We start from the raw sequence: 18,677 nt of genomic DNA, 5'->3' as shown, positions 1-18,677 counted from the left end.
CCAGTAACCCCGCCTTCTTCTGACATCATCCCAGTAACCCCGCCTCCTTCTGACATCATCCCAGTAACCCCGCCTCCTTGTGACATCATCCCAGTAATCCTGCCTCCTTGTGACATCATCCCAGTAACCCCGCCTCCTTCTGACATCATCCCACTAACCCCGCCTCCTTCTGACATCATCCCAGTAACCCTGCCTCCTTCTGACATCATCCCAGTAACCCCGCCTCCTTCTGACATCATCCCAGTAACCCCGCCTCCTTCTGACATCATCCCAGTAATCCTGCCTCCTTGTGACCTCATCCCAATAATCCTGCCTCCTTGTGACATCATCCCAGTAACCCCGCCTCCTTCTGACATCATCCCAGTAACCCCGCCTCCTTCTGACACCATCCCAGTAACCCCGCCTCCTTCTGACATCATCCCAGTAACCCCGCCTCCTTCTGACATCATCCCAGTAACCCCGCCTCCTTGTGACATCATCCCAGTAATCCTGCCTCCTTGTGACATCATCCCATCAGTCCCGCCTCCTTGAGTGACATCATCCCATCAGTCCCCCCTCCTTGAATGACATCATCCCAGTAACCCCGCCTCCTTGTGACATCATCCCAATAACCCCGCCTCCTTCTGACATCATCCCAGTAATCCCACCTCATTCTGACATCATCCCAGTAATCCCGCCTCCTTCTGACATCATCCCAATAACCCCGCCTCCTTCTGACATCATCCCAGTAATCCTGCCTCCTTGTGACATCATCCCAGTAATCCCGCCTCCTTGTGACATCATCCCAGTAATCCTACCTCCTTCTGACATCATCCCAGTAATCCCGCCTCCTTGTGACATCATCCCAGTAATCCCGCCTCCTTCTGACATCATCCCAGTAATCCTACTTGCTTGTGACATCATCCCAGTAACCCCGCCTCCTTCTGACATCATCCCAGTAATCCCGCCTCCTTCTGACATCATCCCAGTAATCCCGCCTCCTTCTGACATCTTCCCAGTAATCCCGCCTCCTTCTGACATCATCCCAGTAATCCCGCCTCCTTCTGACATCTTCCCAGTAATCCCGCCTCCTTCTGACATCATCCCAGTAATCCCGCCTCCTTCTGACATCATCCCAGTAATCCCGCCTCCTTCTGACATCATCCCACTAACCCCGCCTCCTTCTGACATCATCCCAGTAACCCCGCCTCCTTCTGACATCATCCCAGTAACCCCGCCTCCTTCTGACATCTTCCCAGTAACCCCGCCTCCTTGTGACATCATCCCAGTAATCCTACCTCCTTGTGACAACGTCCCAGTAACCCCGCCTCCTTCTGACATCATCCCACTAACCCGCCTCCTTCTGACATCATCCCAGTAACCCTGCCTCCTTCTGACATCATCCCAGTAACCCCGCCTCCTTCTGACATCATCCCAGTAACCCCGCCTCCTTGTGACCTCATCCCAATAATCCTGCCTCCTTGTGACATCATCCCAGTAACCCCGCCTCCTTCTGACATCATCCCAGTAACCCCGCCTCCTTCTGACATCATCCCAGTAACCCCGCCTCCTTCTGACATCATCCCAGTAACCCCGCCTCCTTCTGACATCATCCCAGTAACCCCGCCTCCTTGTGACATCATCCCAGTAATCCTGCCTCCTTGTGACATCATCCCATCAGTCCCGCCTCCTTGAGTGACATCATCCCATCAGTCCCCCCTCCTTGAATGACATCATCCCAGTAACCCCGCCTCCTTGTGACGTCATCCCAGTAACCCCGCCTCCTTCTGACATCATCCCAGTAATCCCGCCTCATTCTGACATCATCCCAGTAATCCCGCCTCCTTCTGACATCATCCCAATAACCCCGCCTCCTTCTGACATCATCCCAGTAATCCTGCCTCCTTGTGACATCATCCCAGTAATCCTGCCTCCTTGTGACATCATCCCAGTAATCCCGCCTCCTTGTGACATCATCCCAGTAATCCCGCCTCCTTGTGACATCATCCCAGTAATCCCGCCTCCTTCTGACATCATCCCAGTAATCCTACTTGCTTGTGACATCATCCCAGTAACCCCGCCTCCTTCTGACATCATCCCAGTAATCCCGCCTCCTTCTGACATCATCCCAGTAATCCCGCCTCCTTCTGACATCTTCCCAGTAATCCCGCCTCCTTCTGACATCATCCCAGTAATCCCGCCTCCTTCTGACATCTTCCCAGTAATCCCGCCTCCTTCTGACATCATCCCAGTAATCCCGCCTCCTTCTGACATCATCCCAGTATTCCCGCCTCCTTCTGACATCATCCCAGTAATCCCACCTCCTTCTGACATCATCCCAGGCCTCCTTGTGACAACATCCCAGTAATCCCACCTCTTTCTGACATCATCCCAGTAATCCCGCCTCCTTCTGAAATCATCCCAGTAATCCCACCTCCTTCTGACATCATCCCAGGCCTCCTTGTGACAACATCCCAGTAATCCCGCCTCTTTCTGACAACATCCCAGTAATCCCGCCTCTTTCTGACATCATCCCAGTAATCCCGCCTGTTTCTGACATCATCCCAGTAATCCTGCCTCCTTCTGACATCATCCCAGTAATCCTGCCTCCTTCTGACATCATCCCAGCAATCCCTCCCCTTTGAGTGACATCATCCCATCAGTCCCACCTGGTTGAGTGACATCATCCCATCAGTTCCCCTCCTTGAGTGATATGATTCCACCCGCCCCACCTCTTTATGACATCATCCCATCAGTTATGCTCTTTGTGACATCATCCCAGTAATCCTGCCTCCTGGTGACATCACCCTTGGACTCCCACCTCTTTGTGACATCATCCCAGTGATCCCACCTGTTTCTGACATCAATCCAGGAATCCTGCCTGCTTGTGACATCATTCCAGTAATCTCGCCTCCTTGAGTGACATCATCACGTCAGTCCCGCCTCCTGGAGTGACATCATCCAATCAGTCCCCCTCCTGGAGTGACATCATCCAATCAGTCCCCCTCCTTGAGTGACATCATCCCATCAGTCCCCACTCCTTGTGTGACATCATCCCATCAGTCCCCCCTCCTTGAGTGACATCATCCCATCAGTCCCGCCTCCTTGTGTGACATCATCCAATCAGTCCCCCTCCTGGAGTGACATCATCCCATCAGTCCCCCCTCCTTGAGTGACATCATCCCATCAGTCCCGCCTCCTTGAGTGACATCATTCCATCAGTCCCCCTCCTTGAGTGACATCATCCCATCAGCCACATAAGGAGATATCAGGACAGGTCAAAGAGGCAGGTTTTAAGGATCATCTTAAAGGTGGAGAGAGAGGGAGGCAGAGAGATTTGGGAAGGGAGTTCTTGAGTTTAGGGGCCCAGGCAACTGAAGGCACGGCCGCCAATGGTGGAGCGATTAAAGCCAGGGACGGGCAAGAGGCCAGAATTGGAGGAGCGCAGCGATCTCGGAGGGCTGTAGGAGGTTAGAAAGACTGGGACTTGGGGTGAGGGGGTTGTGGGGGATGAGGGTGCAACGAGGGCCACGGAGGGATTTGAACACAAGGAGGGAGATCTTTACAGTAAAGGTTTGCCGGACTGGGTGCCAATGTAGGTCGGCGGGCGGGGCGGGTGAGGGGTGAACGGGACTTGGTGCGAGTTGGGATACGGGCACGATGAGGGTTTCAGCAGGAGATGGGCTGGGGCAGGGGTCGGACACGGGCGATGCTACGGAGGTGGAGGTAGGCGGTCCTGGGGAAGGTGCGGGCTCCGGCGAGAGCGCACGTTAGGCAACCCGCTTGCCATCTGCCCCTTGGACAAATCTTCCCCCCACCCCCAGCGCCTACACGTCAACATCCTCAGCGAGCGGGGTCGCCGATCGGCTTTGAGACGTCCCGTCAAGATGGCGGACGGCGCGCGGTGAATTCGATGTATTCCCTAAATGGTGAAAGATTGGGGAATGCAGATGCTCAAAGGGACCTGGGTGTCCTTGTACACGAGTCACTCAAAGTGAATGTGCAGGTGCAGCAAGCCATTAGGAAGGCAAATGGTATGCTGGCCTTCATTACAAGAGGATTTGAGTACAGGAGTTAAGAAGTCTTACTCCAATTATATAGGGCCTTGGTGAGACCACACCTGGAGTACTGTGTACAATTTTGGTCTCCTTACCTAAGGAAGGATATACTTGCCATAGAGGGAGTGCAACGAAGGTTCACGAGATTGATTCCTGGGATGGCGGGACTGTCGTACGAGAAGCGATTGAGTAAACTAGGCCTGTATTCTCTTGAATTCAGAAGAATGAGAGGGGATCTCATTGAAACATACAAAATTATCACAGGGCTTGATAGGGTGGATGCTGGGAGAATGTTTCCCTTGGCTGGGGAGTCTAGAACCAGGGGCCACAGCCTCAGGATAAAGGGTCGGCCATTCAGGACTGAGATGAGAAGAAATTTCTTCACTCAGAGGGTGGTGAATCTTTGAAATTCTCTACCCCAGAGCGCTGTGGAGGCTCAGTCATTGGGTATATTCAAAACAGAAGTCGGTAGATTTCTGACTAGTGAGGGCATCAAGGGATATGGCGATAGGGCCAGTGAATGGAGTTGAGGCAGAAGATCAGCCATGATCTCATTGAAGGGCGGAGCAGGCTCGAAGGGCCGAATGGCCAACTCCTGCTCCTATTGCTTATGATGTTCTTATGATGGGCATGCACCAGCCACTCACCGCGTCTCCGCTCCATGTTGTCTGTTCCCCAGAGGATCATCTCCGCCCTCATGGTCTTCCTCTTACTGAACTGCCTCTTCACGCTGGTCATCTCAGTCATGGTGGCGATCAACAACTGTAAGAAGCTTCGGTGCTGCACGGCCAGCCAGTCGATGGTGAGTGGCCCACACGCAGGGCTTCGAGGGTGCAGACAGCGGGAGGTGGAGGCACACAGGCCTTCGAGGGATGGACAGCGGGAGGTGGAGGCACACAGGCCTTCGAGGGATGGATAGTGGGAGGTGGAGACACGCAGGCCTTCGAGGGGTGGACAGTGGGAGGTGGAGGCACACAGGCCTTTGAGGGGTGGACAGCGGGAGGTGGAGCCACACAGGCCTTCGAGGGATGGACAGCGGGAGGTGGAGACACACAGGCCTTCGAGGGATGGACAGTGGGAGGTGGAGCCACACAGGCCTTCGAGGGATGGACAGCGGGAGGTGGAGACACACAGGCCTTCGAGGGATGGACAGCGGGAGGTGGAGCCACACAGGCCTTCGAGGGATGGACAGCGGGAGGTGGAGGCACACAGGCCTTCGGGGGATGGACAGCGGGAGGTGGAGCCACACAGGCCTTCGAGGGGTGGACAGCGGGAGGTGGAGGCACACAGGGCTTCGGGGGGTGGACAGTGGGAGGTGGAGGCACGCAGGGCTTCGAGGGGCAGACAGCGGGAGGTGGAGACACACAGGCCTTCGAGCGATGGACAGCGGGAGGTGGAGGCACACAGGCCTTCGAGGGATGGACAGTGGGAGGTGGAGACACACAGGCCTTCGGGGGGTGGACAGCGGGAGGTGGAGGCACACAGGCCTTCGAGGGGCGGACAGCGGGAGGTGGAGGCACACAGGCCTTCGAGGGGCGGACAGCGGGAGGTGGAGGCACACAGGCCTTCGAGGGGCAGACAGCGGGAGGTGGAGGCACACAGGCCTTCGAGGGATGGACAGCGGGAGGTGGAGACACACAGGCCTTCGAGGGATGGACTGCGGGAGGTGGAGCCACACAGGGCTTCGAGGGGTGGACAGCGGGAGGTGGAGGCACACAGGCCTTCGAGGGATGGACAGTGGGAGGTGGAGGCACACAGGCCTTCGAGGGATGGACAGCGGGAGGTGGAGGCACACAGGCCTTCGAGGGATGGACAGCGGGAGGTGGAGACACGCAGGGCTTCGAGGGATGGACAGCGGGAGGTGGAGGCACACAGGCCTTCGAGGGATGGACAGCGGGAGGTGGAGACACACAGGCCTTCGAGGGATGGACAGCGGGAGGTGGAGGCACGCAGGCCTTCGAGGGGCAGACAGCGGGAGGTGGAGGCACACAGGCCTTCGAGGGATGGACAGCGGGAGGTGGAGACACACAGGCCTTCGAGGGATGGACAGCGGGAGGTGGAGACACTCAGGCCTTCGAGGGATGGACAGCGGGAGGTGGAGCCACACAGGGCTTCGAGGGGTGGACAGTGGGAGGTGGAGACACACAGGCCTTCGAGGGGCGGACAGCGGGAGGTGGAGGCACACAGGCCTTCGAGGGATGGACAGCGGGAGGTGGAGGCACACAGGCCTTCGAGGGATGGACAGCGGGAGGTGGAGGCACACAGGCCTTCGAGGGATGGACAGCGGGAGGTGGAGGCACACAGGCCTTCGAGGGATGGACAGTGGGAGGTGGAGACACACAGGCCTTCGAGGGATGGACAGCGGGAGGTGGAGACACACAGGCCTTCGAGGGATGGACAGCGGGAGGTGGAGGCACACAGGCCTTCGAGGGATGGACAGCGGGAGGTGGAGACACACAGGCCTTCGAGGGGCAGACAGCGGGAGGTGGAGACACACAGGCCTTCGGGGGGTGGACAGTGGGAGGTGGAGACACACAGGCCTTCGAGGGATGGACAGCGGGAGGTGGAGACACACAGGCCTTCGAGGGATGGACAGCGGGAGGTGGAGACACACAGGCCTTCGAGGGGCAGACAGCGGGAGGTGGAGACACACAGGCCTTCGAGGGATGGACAGCGGGAGGTGGAGACACACAGGCCTTCGAGGGATGGACAGTGGGAGGTGGAGACACGCAGGGCTTCGAGCGTTGGACAGTGGGAGGTGGAGACACACAGGCCTTCGAGCGATGGACAGCGGGAGGTGGAGACACACAGGCCTTCGAGGGGCGGACAGCGGGAGGTGGAGACACACAGGCCTTCGAGGGATGGACAGCGGGAGGTGGAGACACACAGGCCTTCGAGGGGCGGACAGCGGGAGGTGGAGACACACAGGCCTTCGAGGGGCAGACAGCGGGAGGTGGAGACACACAGGCCTTCGAGGGATGGACAGCGGGAGGTGGAGGCACACAGGGCTTCGAGGGATGGGCAGCGGGAGGTGGAGACACACAGGGCTTCGAGCGATGGACAGCGGGAGGTGGAGGTACGCAGGCCTTCGAGTGATGGGCAGCGGGAGGTGGAGGCACACAGGCCTTCGAGGGACGGACAGCGGGAGGTGGAGACACACAGGCCTTCGAGGGGCAGACAGCGGGAGGTGGAGGCACACAGGGCTTCGAGGGATGGGCAGCGGGAGGTGGAGACACACAGGGCTTCAAGGGATGGGCAGCGGGAGGTGGAGACACACAGGCCTTCGAGGGATGGGCAGCGGGAGGTGGAGGCACACAGGCCTTCGAGGGATGGACAGCGGGAGGTGGAGGCACACAGGCCTTCGAGGGGTGGACAGTGGGAGGTGGAGACACACAGGCCTTCGAGCGATGGACAGCGGGAGCTGGAGGCACACAGGCCTTCGAGGGATGGACAGCGGGAGGTGGAGACACACAGGCCTTCGAGGGATGGACAGCGGGAGGTGGAGGCACACAGGCCTTCGAGGGATGGACAGCGGGAGGTGGAGACACACAGGCCTTCGAGGGATGGACAGCGGGAGGTGGAGACACACAGGCCTTCGAGGGATGGACAGCGGGAGGTGGAGGCACACAGGCCTTCGAGGGGTGGGCAGCGGGAGGTGGAGACACACAGGCCTTCGAGGGGTGGACAGCGGGAGGTGGAGGCACACAGGCCTTCGAGGGATGGACAGTGGGAGGTGGAGACACACAGGCCTTCGAGGGACGGACAGCGGGAGGTGGAGGCACACAGGCCTTCGAGCGATGGGCAGCGGGAGGTGGAGACACACAGGCCTTCGAGGGATGGGCAGCGGGAGGTGGAGGCACACAGGCCTTCGAGGGATGGACAGCGGGAGGTGGAGGCACACAGGCCTTCGAGCGATGGACAGCGGGAGCTGGAGGCACACAGGCCTTCGAGGGATGGGCAGCGGGAGGTGGAGGCACACAGGCCTTCGAGGGACGGACAGCGGGAGGTGGAGGCACACAGGCCTTCGAGCGATGGACAGTGGGAGGTGGAGACACACAGGCCTTCGAGGGATGGACAGCGGGAGGTGGAGGCACACAGGCCTTCGAGCGATGGACAGTGGGAGGTGGAGGCACACAGGCCTTCGAGCGATGGACAGTGGGAGGTGGAGGCACACAGGCCTTCGAGCGATGGACAGTGGGAGGTGGAGGCACACAGGCCTTCGAGGGATGGACAGCGGGAGGTGGAGGCACACAGGCCTTCGAGGGATGGACAGCGGGAGGTGGAGGCACACAGGCCTTCGAGGGGCAGACAGCGGGAGGTGGAGGCACACAGGCCTTCGAGGGGTGGACAGCGGGAGGTGGAGACACACAGGCCTTCGAGGGGCGGACAGCGGGAGGTGGAGGCACACAGGCCTTCGAGGGATGGACAGCGGGAGGTGGAGACACACAGGCCTTCGAGCGATGGACAGCGGGAGGTGGAGCCACACAGGGCTTCGAGGGATGGACAGCGGGAGGTGGAGACACACAGGCCTTCGAGGGGCGGACAGTGGGAGGTGGAGACACACAGGCCTTCGAGGGATGGACAGCGGGAGGTGGAGACACACAGGCCTTCGAGGGATGGACAGCGGGAGGTGGAGACACACAGGCCTTCGAGCGATGGACAGCGGGAGGTGGAGGCACACAGGCCTTCGAGGGATGGACAGCGGGAGGTGGAGACACACAGGCCTTCGAGGGATGGACAGCGGGAGGTGGAGACACACAGGCCTTCGAGGGATGGACAGCGGGAGGTGGAGACACACAGGCCTTCGAGGGGCGGACAGTGGGAGGTGGAGACACACAGGCCTTCTAGGGATGGACAGTGGGAGGTGGAGGCACACAGGCCTTCGAGGGATGGACAGCGGGAGGTGGAGACACACAGGCCTTCGAGGGGCGGACAGTGGGATGTGGAGACACACAGGCCTTCGAGGGATGGACAGTGGGAGGTGGAGGCACACAGGCCTTCGAGGGATGGGCAGCGGGTGGTGGAGACACACAGGCCTTCGAGGGATGGACAGCGGGAGGTGGAGACACACAGGCCTTCGAGGGATGGACAGCGGGAGGTGGAGACACACAGGCCTTCGAGGGATGGACAGCAGGAGGTGGAGACACACAGGCCTTCGAGGGATGGACAGCGGGAGGTGGAGGCACACAGGGCTTCGAGGGACGGACAGCGGGAGGTGGAGACACACAGGGCTTCGAGGGGCGGACAGCGGGAGGTGGAGACACACAGGCCTTCGAGGGATGGACAGCGGGAGGTGGAGACACACAGGCCTTCGAGGGATGGACAGCGGGAGGTGGAGGCACACAGGCCTTCGAGGGGCGGACAGCGGGAGGTGGAGGCACACAGGCCTTCGAGGGATGGACAGCGGGAGGTGGAGGCACACAGGCCTTCGAGGGGCGGACAGCGGGAGGTGGAGGCACACAGGCCTTCGAGGGATGGACAGCGGGAGGTGGAGGCACACAGGCCTTCGAGGGGCAGACAGCGGGAGGTGGAGACACACAGGCCTTCGAGGGGCGGACAGCGGGAGGTGGAGACACACAGGCCTTCGAGGGGCAGACAGCGGGAGGTGGAGACACACAGGCCTTCGAGGGGCGGACAGTGGGGGGTGGAGACACACAGGCCTTCGAGTGATGGACAGCGGGAGGTGGAGGCACACAGGCCTTCGAGGGGCGGACAGCGGGAGGTGGAGACACACAGGCCTTCGAGGGATGGACAGCGGGAGGTGGAGACACACAGGCCTTCGAGGGGCAGACAGCGGGAGGTGGAGACACACAGGCCTTCGAGCGATGGACAGTGGGAGGTGGAGACACACAGGCCTTCGAGGGGCAGACAGCGGGAGGTGGAGACACACAGGCCTTCGAGGGTCGGACAGCGGGAGGTGGAGACACACAGGCCTTCGAGGGGCAGACAGCGGGAGGTGGAGACACACAGGCCTTCGAGGGATGGACAGCGGGAGGTGGAGACACACAGGCCTTCGAGGGATGGACAGCGGGAGGTGGAGACACACAGGCCTTCGAGGGGCAGACAGCGGGAGGTGGAGACACACAGGCCTTCGAGGGATGGACAGCGGGAGGTGGAGACACACAGGCCTTCGAGGGATGGACAGCGGGAGGTGGAGACACACAGGCCTTCGAGGGATGGACAGTGGGAGGTGGAGACACACAGGCCTTTGAAGGGCGAACAGTGGGAGGTGGAGGCACACAGGCCTTCGAGGGATGGACAGCGGGAGGTGGAGGCACACAGGCCTTCGAGCGATGGACAGTGGGAGGTGGAGACACACAGGCCTTCGAGGGGCGGACAGCGGGAGGTGGAGACACACAGGCCTTCGAGGGATGGACAGCGGGAGGTGGAGACACACAGGCCTTCGAGGGATGGACAGCGGGAGGTGGAGGCACACAGGCCTTCGAGGGATGGACAGTGGGAGGTGGAGACACACAGGCCTTCGAGGGATGGACAGCGGGAGGTGGAGGCACACAGGCCTTCGAGGGGCAGACAGCGGGAGGTGGAGGCACACAGGCCTTCGAGCGATGGACAGCGGGAGGTGGAGACACACAGGCCTTTGAAGGGCGAACAGCAGGAGGTGGAGGCACACAGGCCTTCGAGGGATGGACAGTGGGAGGTGGAGGCACACAGGCCTTCGAGGGATGGACAGCGGGAGGTGGAGACACACAGGCCTTCGAGGGGCGGACAGTGGGAGGTGGAGACACACAGGCCTTCGAGCGATGGACAGCGGGAGGTGGAGACACACAGGCCTTCGAGGGGTGGACAGCGGGAGGTGGAGGCACACAGGCCTTCGAGGGATGGACAGTGGGAGGTGGAGACACACAGGCCTTCGAGGGGTGGACAGTGGGAGGTGGAGACACGCAGGCCTTCGAGGGGCGGACAGCGGGAGGTGGAGACACACAGGCCTTCGAGGGATGGACAGCGGGAGGTGGAGACACGCAGGCCTTCGAGGGGTGGACAGTGGGAGGTGGAGACACACAGGCCTTCGAGGGGCGGACAGTGGGAGGTGGAGACACACAGGCCTTCGAGCGATGGACAGCGGGAGGTGGAGACACACAGGCCTTCGAGGGGCAGACAGTGGGAGGTGGAGACACACAGGCCTTCGAGGGATGGACAGCGGGAGGTGGAGGCACACAGGCCTTCGAGGGGCAGACAGCGGGAGGTGGAGACACGCAGGCCTTCGAGCGATGGACAGCGGGAGGTGGAGGCACACAGGCCTTCGAGGGGTGGACAGCGGGAGGTGGAGGCACACAGGCCTTCGAGGGGCGGACAGCGGGAGGTGGAGACACACAGGCCTTCGAGGGATGGACAGCGGGAGGTGGAGACACACAGGCCTTCGAGGGGCGGACAGCGGCAGGTGGAGGCACACAGGCCTTCGAGGGATGGACAGCGGGAGGTGGAGACACACAGGCCTTCGAGGGATGGACAGCGGGAGGTGGAGGCACACAGGCCTTCGAGGGATGGACAGTGGGTGGTGGAGCCACACAGGCCTTCGAGGGGCAGACAGCGGGAGGTGGAGGCACACAGGCCTTCGAGGGGTGGACAGTGGGAGGTGGAGCCACACAGGCCTTCGAGGGGCGGACAGCGGGAGGTGGAGACACACAGGCCTTCGAGGGATGGACAGCGGGAGGTGGAGACACACAGGCCTTCGAGGGGCAGACAGCGGGAGGTGGAGACACACAGGCCTTCGAGGGATGGACAGCGGGAGGTGGAGGCACACAGGCCTTCGAGGGATGGACAGCGGGAGGTGGAGGCACACAGGCCTTCGAGGGATGGACAGCGGGAGGTGGAGACACACAGGCCTTCGAGGGATGGACAGCGGGAGGTGGAGACACACAGGCCTTCGAGGGGCGGACAGCGGGAGGTGGAGACACTCAGGCCTTTGAGGGGTGGACAGCGGGAGGTGGAGACACACAGGCCTTCGAGGGATGGACAGCGGGAGGTGGAGACACTCAGGCCTTCGAGGGATGGACAGCGGGAGGTGGAGACACACAGGCCTTCGAGGGATGGACAGCGGGAGGTGGAGGCACACAGGCCTTCGAGGGATGGACAGCGGGAGGTGGAGACACTCAGGCCTTCGAGGGGCGGACAGCGGGAGGTGGAGACACACAGGCCTTCGAGGGATGGACAGCGGGAGGTGGAGGCACACAGGCCTTCGACCGATGGACAGCGGGAGGTGGAGACACTCAGGCCTTCGAGGGGCAGACAGCGGGAGGTGGAGGCACACAGGCCTTCGAGGGATGGACAGCGGGAGGTGGAGACACACAGGCCTTCGAGGGATGGACAGCGGGAGGTGGAGACACACAGGCCTTCGAGCGATGGACAGCGGGAGGTGGAGACACACAGGCCTTCGAGGGATGGACAGCGGGAGGTGGAGACACACAGGCCTTCGAGGGATGGACAGCGGGAGGTGGAGGCACACAGGCCTTCGAGGGATGGACAGCGGGAGGTGGAGACACACAGGCCTTCAAGGGGCGGACAGCGGGAGGTGGAGGCACACAGGCCTTCGAGGGATGGACAGCGGGAGGTGGAGACACACAGGCCTTCGAGGGATGGACAGCGGGAGGTGGAGGCACACAGGCCTTCGAGGGATGGACAGCGGGAGGTGGAGACACACAGGCCTTCAAGGGGCGGACAGCGGGAGGTGGAGACACACAGGCCTTCGAGGGGCAGACAGCGGGTGGTGGAGGCACACAGGCCTTCGAGGGGCGGACAGCGGGAGGTGGAGACACACAGGCCTGCGAGGGATGGACAGCGGGAGGTGGAAGCACACAGGCCTTCGAGGGGCGGACAGCGGGAGGTGGAGACACACAGGCCTTCGAGGGATGGACAGCGGGAGGTGGAGGCACACAGGCCTTCGAGGGGCGGACAGCGGGAGGTGGAGGCACACAGGCCTTCGAGGGATGGACAGTGGGAGGTGGAGGCACACAGCCTTCGAGGGATGGACAGCGGGAGGTGGAGGCACACAGCCTTCGAGAGGCAGACAGTGGGAGGTGGAGACACACAGGCCTTCGAGGGGCAGACAGTGGGAGGTGGAGACACACAGGCCTTCGAGGGATGGACAGTGGGAGGTGGAGACACACAGGCCTTCGAGGAATGGACAGCGGGAGGTGGAGACACACAGGCCTTCGAGGGTGCAGACAGCGGGAGGTGGAGACACACAGGCCTTCGAGGGACGGACAGCGGGAGGTGGAGGAAGGGGTTCGCTGGTCGCTTAATGCTCTGGCAGTGTGGTGAGGCTTGTGGGATTTGTACCATGGCAGCACTCCTGACCTCTGAGTCTGAAGGAAATGGGTTCGAGACCCATAATATAAGGCCACACCTCCTTGGCTGCTCAGTACTGAGGGAGCGCTGCACTGTCGGAAGGGCAGTACTGAGGGAGCGCTGCACTGTCGGAGGGGCAGTACTGAGGGAGCACTGCACTGTCGGAGGGGCAGTGCTGAGGGAGCGCTGCACTGTCGGAGGGGCAGTACTGAGGGAGCACTGCACTGTTGGAGGGGCAGTGCTGAGGGAGCGCTGCACTGTCGGAAGGGCAGTACTGAGGGAGCGCCGCACTGTCGGAGGTTCAGTACTGAGGGAGCACTGCACTGTTGGAGGGGCAGTGCTGAGGGACCGCTGCACTGTCGGAGGGACAGTACTGAGGGAGCACTGCACTGTCGGAAGGGCAGTACTGAGGGAGCGCCGCACTGTCGGACGTTCAGTACTGAGGGAGCGCTGCACTGTTGGAGGGGCAGTGCTGAGGGAGCACTGCACTGTCGGAGGGACAGTACTGAGGGAGCGCTGCACTGTCGGAGGGTCAGTACTGAGGGAGCGCTGCACTGTCGGAGGGGCAGTACTGAGGGAGCGCTGCACTGTCGGAGGGGCAGTACTGAGGGAATGCTGCACTGTCGGAGGGGCAATACTGAGGGAGCGCTGCACTGTCGGAGGGGCAGTACTGAGGGAGCGCTGCACTGTTGGAGGGGCAGTACTGAGGAAGCGATGCACTGTCGGAGGGGCAGTGCTGAGGGAGCACTGCACTGTCGGAGGGGCAGTGCTGAGGTAGCGCTGCACTGTCGGAGGGGCAGTACAGAGGTAGCGCTGCCCTGTCGGAAGGGCAGTGCCGAGGGAGCGCCGGACTGTCGGAAGGGCAGTACTGAGGGAGCGCTGCACTGTTGGAGGGTCAGTACTGAGGGAGCGCTGCACTGTGGGAGAGTCAGTACTGAGGGAGCGCTGCACTGTCGGAGGGACAGTACTGAGGGAGCACTGCACTGTCAGACGGTCAGTACTGAGGGAGCGCTGCACTGTCGGAGGGGCAGTACTGAGGGAGCATTGCACTGTTGGAGGGGAAGTACTGAGGTAGCGCTGCACTGTCGGAGGGTCAGTACTGAGGGAGCGCTGCACTGTCGGAGGGTCAGTACTGAGGGAGACTTGCACTGTCGGAGGGGCAGTACTGAGGGAGCGCTGCACTGTCGGAGGGTCAGTACTGAGGGAGCGCTGCACTCTCGGAGGGTCAGTACTGAGGAAGCGCTGCACTGTCGGAGGGGCAGTACTGAGGGAGCGCTGCACTGTCGGAGGGGCAGTACTGAGGGAGCGCTGCACTGTCGGAGGGTCGGTACTGAGGGAGCGCTGCACTGTCGGAGGGGCAGTACTGAGGTAGCGCTGCACTGTCGAAAGGGCAGTACTGAGGGAGCGCCGCACTGTCGGAAGGGCAGTACTGAGGGAGCGCCGCACTGTCGGACGTTCAGTACTGAGGGAGCACTGCACTGTTGGAGGGGCAGTGCTGAGGGAGCACTGCACTGTCGGAGGGACAGTACTGAGGGAGCGCTGCACTGTCGGAGGGTCAGTACTGAGGGAGCGCTGCACTGTCGGAGGGGCAGTACTGAGGGAGCGCTGCACTGTCGGAGGGGCAGTACTGAGGGAATGCTGCACTGTCGGAGGGGCAATACTGAGGGAGCGCTGCACTGTCGGAGGGGCAGTACTGAGGGAGCGCTGCACTGTTGGAGGGGCAGTACTGAGGAAGCGATGCACTGTCGGAGGGGCAGTGCTGAGGGAGCACTGCACTGTCGGAGGGGCAGTGCTGAGGTAGCGCTGCACTGTCGGAGGGGCAGTACAGAGGTAGCGCTGCCCTGTCGGAAGGGCAGTGCCGAGGGAGCGCCGGACTGTCGGAAGGGCAGTACTGAGGGAGCGCTGCACTGTTGGAGGGTCAGTACTGAGGGAGCGCTGCACTGTCGGAGGGTCAGTACTGAGGGAACGCTGCACTGTCGGAGGGTCAGTACTGAGGGAGCGCTGCACTGTGGGAGAGTCAGTACTGAGGGAGCGCTGCACTGTCGGAGGGACAGTACTGAGGGAGCACTGCACTGTCAGACGGTCAGTACTGAGGGAGCGCTGCACTGTCGGAGGGGCAGTACTGAGGGAGCATTGCACTGTTGGAGGGGAAGTACTGAGGTAGCGCTGCACTGTCGGAGGGTCAGTACTGAGGGAGCGCTGCACTGTCGGAGGGTCAGTACTGAGGGAGACTTGCACTGTCGGAGGGGCAGTACTGAGGGAGCGCTGCACTGTCGGAGGGTCAGTACTGAGGGAGCGCTGCACTCTCGGAGGGTCAGTACTGAGGAAGCGCTGCACTGTCGGAGGGGCAGTACTGAGGCAGCGCTGCACTGTCGAAGGGGCAGTACGGAGGGAGCGCTGCATTGTCGGAGGGGCAGTACTGAGGGAGCGCTGCACTGTCAGAGGGGCAGTACTGAGGGAGCGCCGCACTGTCGGGGGGGCAGTACTGAGGGAGCGCCGCACTGTCGGAGGGGCAGTACTGAGGGAGCGCCGCACTGTCGGGGGGGCAGTACTGAGGGAGCGCCGCACTGTCGGGGGGGCAGTACTGAGGGAGCGCCGCACTGTCGGAGGGGCAGTACTGAGGGAGCGCCGCACTGTCGGAGGGGCAGTACTGAGGGAGCGTCGCACTGTCAGAGGGGCAGTACTGAGGGAGCGCCGCACTGTGAAAGGTGTCGTCTTTTGCACGTGGCCACGGGTCAATAGTTGAACCCTGACCTGCGATCTTCTCTAAGTTAGTTTGAACCTTGCTCTGTGTGCTGAGGCTCTAATGGCCCCGGTGTTCTGTCAGGAGCTGAACGCCTTTCCTGTCCGCTGTGTTTTTCAGACGATGGTCATTGTCCAGGCCGCTCCACCTCCGCTTCCGTCCAGCAGCTTCTCCAACTACCCAACTGATGAACAGCCTCCCGCCTACTCTGAGCCGCAGACCGCCATCTACAACGTTCCAGTCTAGGGCACCGTCCCACTGGCGTGCCGCATTGGTCAGGGGGGCATCGTTCAGGGGCATCGGTCAGGGGGCATCGGTCAGGGGCATCGGTCAGTGCAGCAGAGTAAAACACAGACATACAGTCATGTATACATAGGCAGACAGACGTAGAAATGCTTATGCAGACACATAGACACATAGACAGACACACTCACACACACACACACACTCACACTCACACACACTCACACTCACACACACTCACATTCACACTCACACTCACACACACTCACACTCACACACACTCACACACACTCACACTCACACTCACACACACACACACTCATACTCACACACACTCACTCTCACACTCACACTCACACTCACACACACTCACACTCACACACACTCACACACACTCATACTCACACACACTCACACACACTCACACTCACACTCACACACACACACACACTCATACTCACACACACTCACTCTCACACTCACACTCACACTCACACACACTCACACACACTCACACTCAAACTCACACACACTCACACTCACACACACACACACACACTCACATTCACACTCACACTCACACTCACACTCACACTCACACACACTCACACTCACACACACACACACTCACACACTCACACTCAAACTCACACTCACTCACACTCACACACACTCACACACACTCACACTCACACACACTCACACTCACACTCACACACACTCACACTCACACACACACACACACTCACATTCACACTCACACACACTCACACTCACACACACACTCACACTCACACACACAGACTCAAACACACTCACACACACTCACACACACACACACACACACACTCACACTCACACCCACTCACACTCACACTCACACTCACACACACTCACACTCACACACACACACACACACTCAAACACACTCACACTCACACACACTCACACACACACACACACTCACACCCACTCACACTCACACTCACACTCACACACTCACACACACTCACACTCACACTCAAACACACTCACACTCACACTCACACACACTCACACTCACACACACACACAAACACTCACATTCACACTCACACACACTCACACACTCACACTTACACACACACACACTCACACACACACTCACACTCACACACAAACTCACACTCACACTCACACACTCACACTCACACACACTCACACACACTCACACACACTCACACTCACACCCACTCACACTCACACACACTCACGCACACACATTCACACTCACACACACACTCACACTCACACACACTCAAACACACTCACACTCACACACACTCAAACACACTCACACTCACACACACTCACACACACTCACACACACTCACACTCACACCCACTCACACACACTCACGCACACACATTCACACTCACACACACACTCACACTCACACACACACACACTCACACTCACACACACACTCACACTCACACTCACACACTCTCACAGACATACACACAAAGAAACACTCACTCACACACACAAAGGATGTTACAATGTTGGGTGGTATTGAGTTGATATAATGTAGAACTGAACATTTTCCAGAGCAGGTGATGAAGATTATTTATATTGTAACTTGAATGATCGTAATTCGGTGAGATATAAATCAAGCTGATGGCTCTAACGTATACATTAGGATGAATTGTAGAGTGTTCCCAGCTCTCGGTCTGATACACGGGGCTGAGGATTATATTTTTTAATCACATATGTATATTAAACTCACCGTCAAAAACAAACAGCTTTACTCGCATGTTATTTCGTGATACAGGGTACAGTAGTGTAGGGGTTATGTTACTGGACTAATAATCCAGAGTACAGTAGTGTAGGGCTTATGTTATGGACTAATAATCCAGGGTACAGCAGTGTAGGGGTTATGTTACTGGACTAATAATCCAGGGTACAGTAGTGTAGGGGTCATGTTACTGGACTAATGATCCAGGGTACAGTAGTGTAGGGGTTATGTTATGGACTAATAATCCAGGGTACAGCAGTGTAGGGGTTATGTTACTGGACTAATAATCCAGGGTACAGTAGTGTAGGGGTCATGTTACTGGACTAATAATCCAGGGTACAGTAGTGTAGGGGTCATGTTACTGGACTAATAATCCAGGGTACAGTAGTGTAGGGGTTATGTTATGGACTAATAATCCAGGGTACAGTAGTGTAGGGGTTATGTTATGGACTAATAATCCAGGGTACAGTAGTGTAGGGGTCATGTTACTGGACTAATAATCCAGGGTACAGTAGTGTAGGGGTCATGTTACTGGACTAATAATCCAGGGAACAGTAGTGTAGGGGTTAT

General features: G+C 59.8%; 1 protein-coding gene across 1 annotated transcript in view; it reads left to right on the top strand.

Moving 5' to 3' along the window:
- LOC147092080 (uncharacterized) overlaps positions 1-18,111 on the top strand; it is a 93,014-nt gene extending 74,903 nt beyond the window's left edge. Inside the window, exons 6-7 of the mRNA XM_085975823.1 lie at positions 4,717-4,839; positions 16,207-18,111. Coding sequence (XP_085831949.1) covers positions 4,717-4,839; positions 16,207-16,332 — 249 coding nt within the window. The 3' untranslated portion in view covers positions 16,333-18,111. The remainder of the gene's footprint in view (positions 1-4,716; positions 4,840-16,206) is intronic.
- The last annotated feature ends 566 nt before the right edge of the window (positions 18,112-18,677 follow it).

The sequence above is a fragment of the Somniosus microcephalus genome, unplaced genomic scaffold (assembly GCF_052327205.1).
Source record: "Somniosus microcephalus isolate GS21.2 unplaced genomic scaffold, FLI_Smic_1.0 unresolved_chr2, whole genome shotgun sequence".
Lineage (NCBI taxonomy): Eukaryota > Metazoa > Chordata > Chondrichthyes > Squaliformes > Somniosidae > Somniosus > Somniosus microcephalus.
The sequence above is the reverse complement of the archived record's forward strand: the minus strand, read 5'-3'. Positions and strand labels throughout refer to the sequence as shown.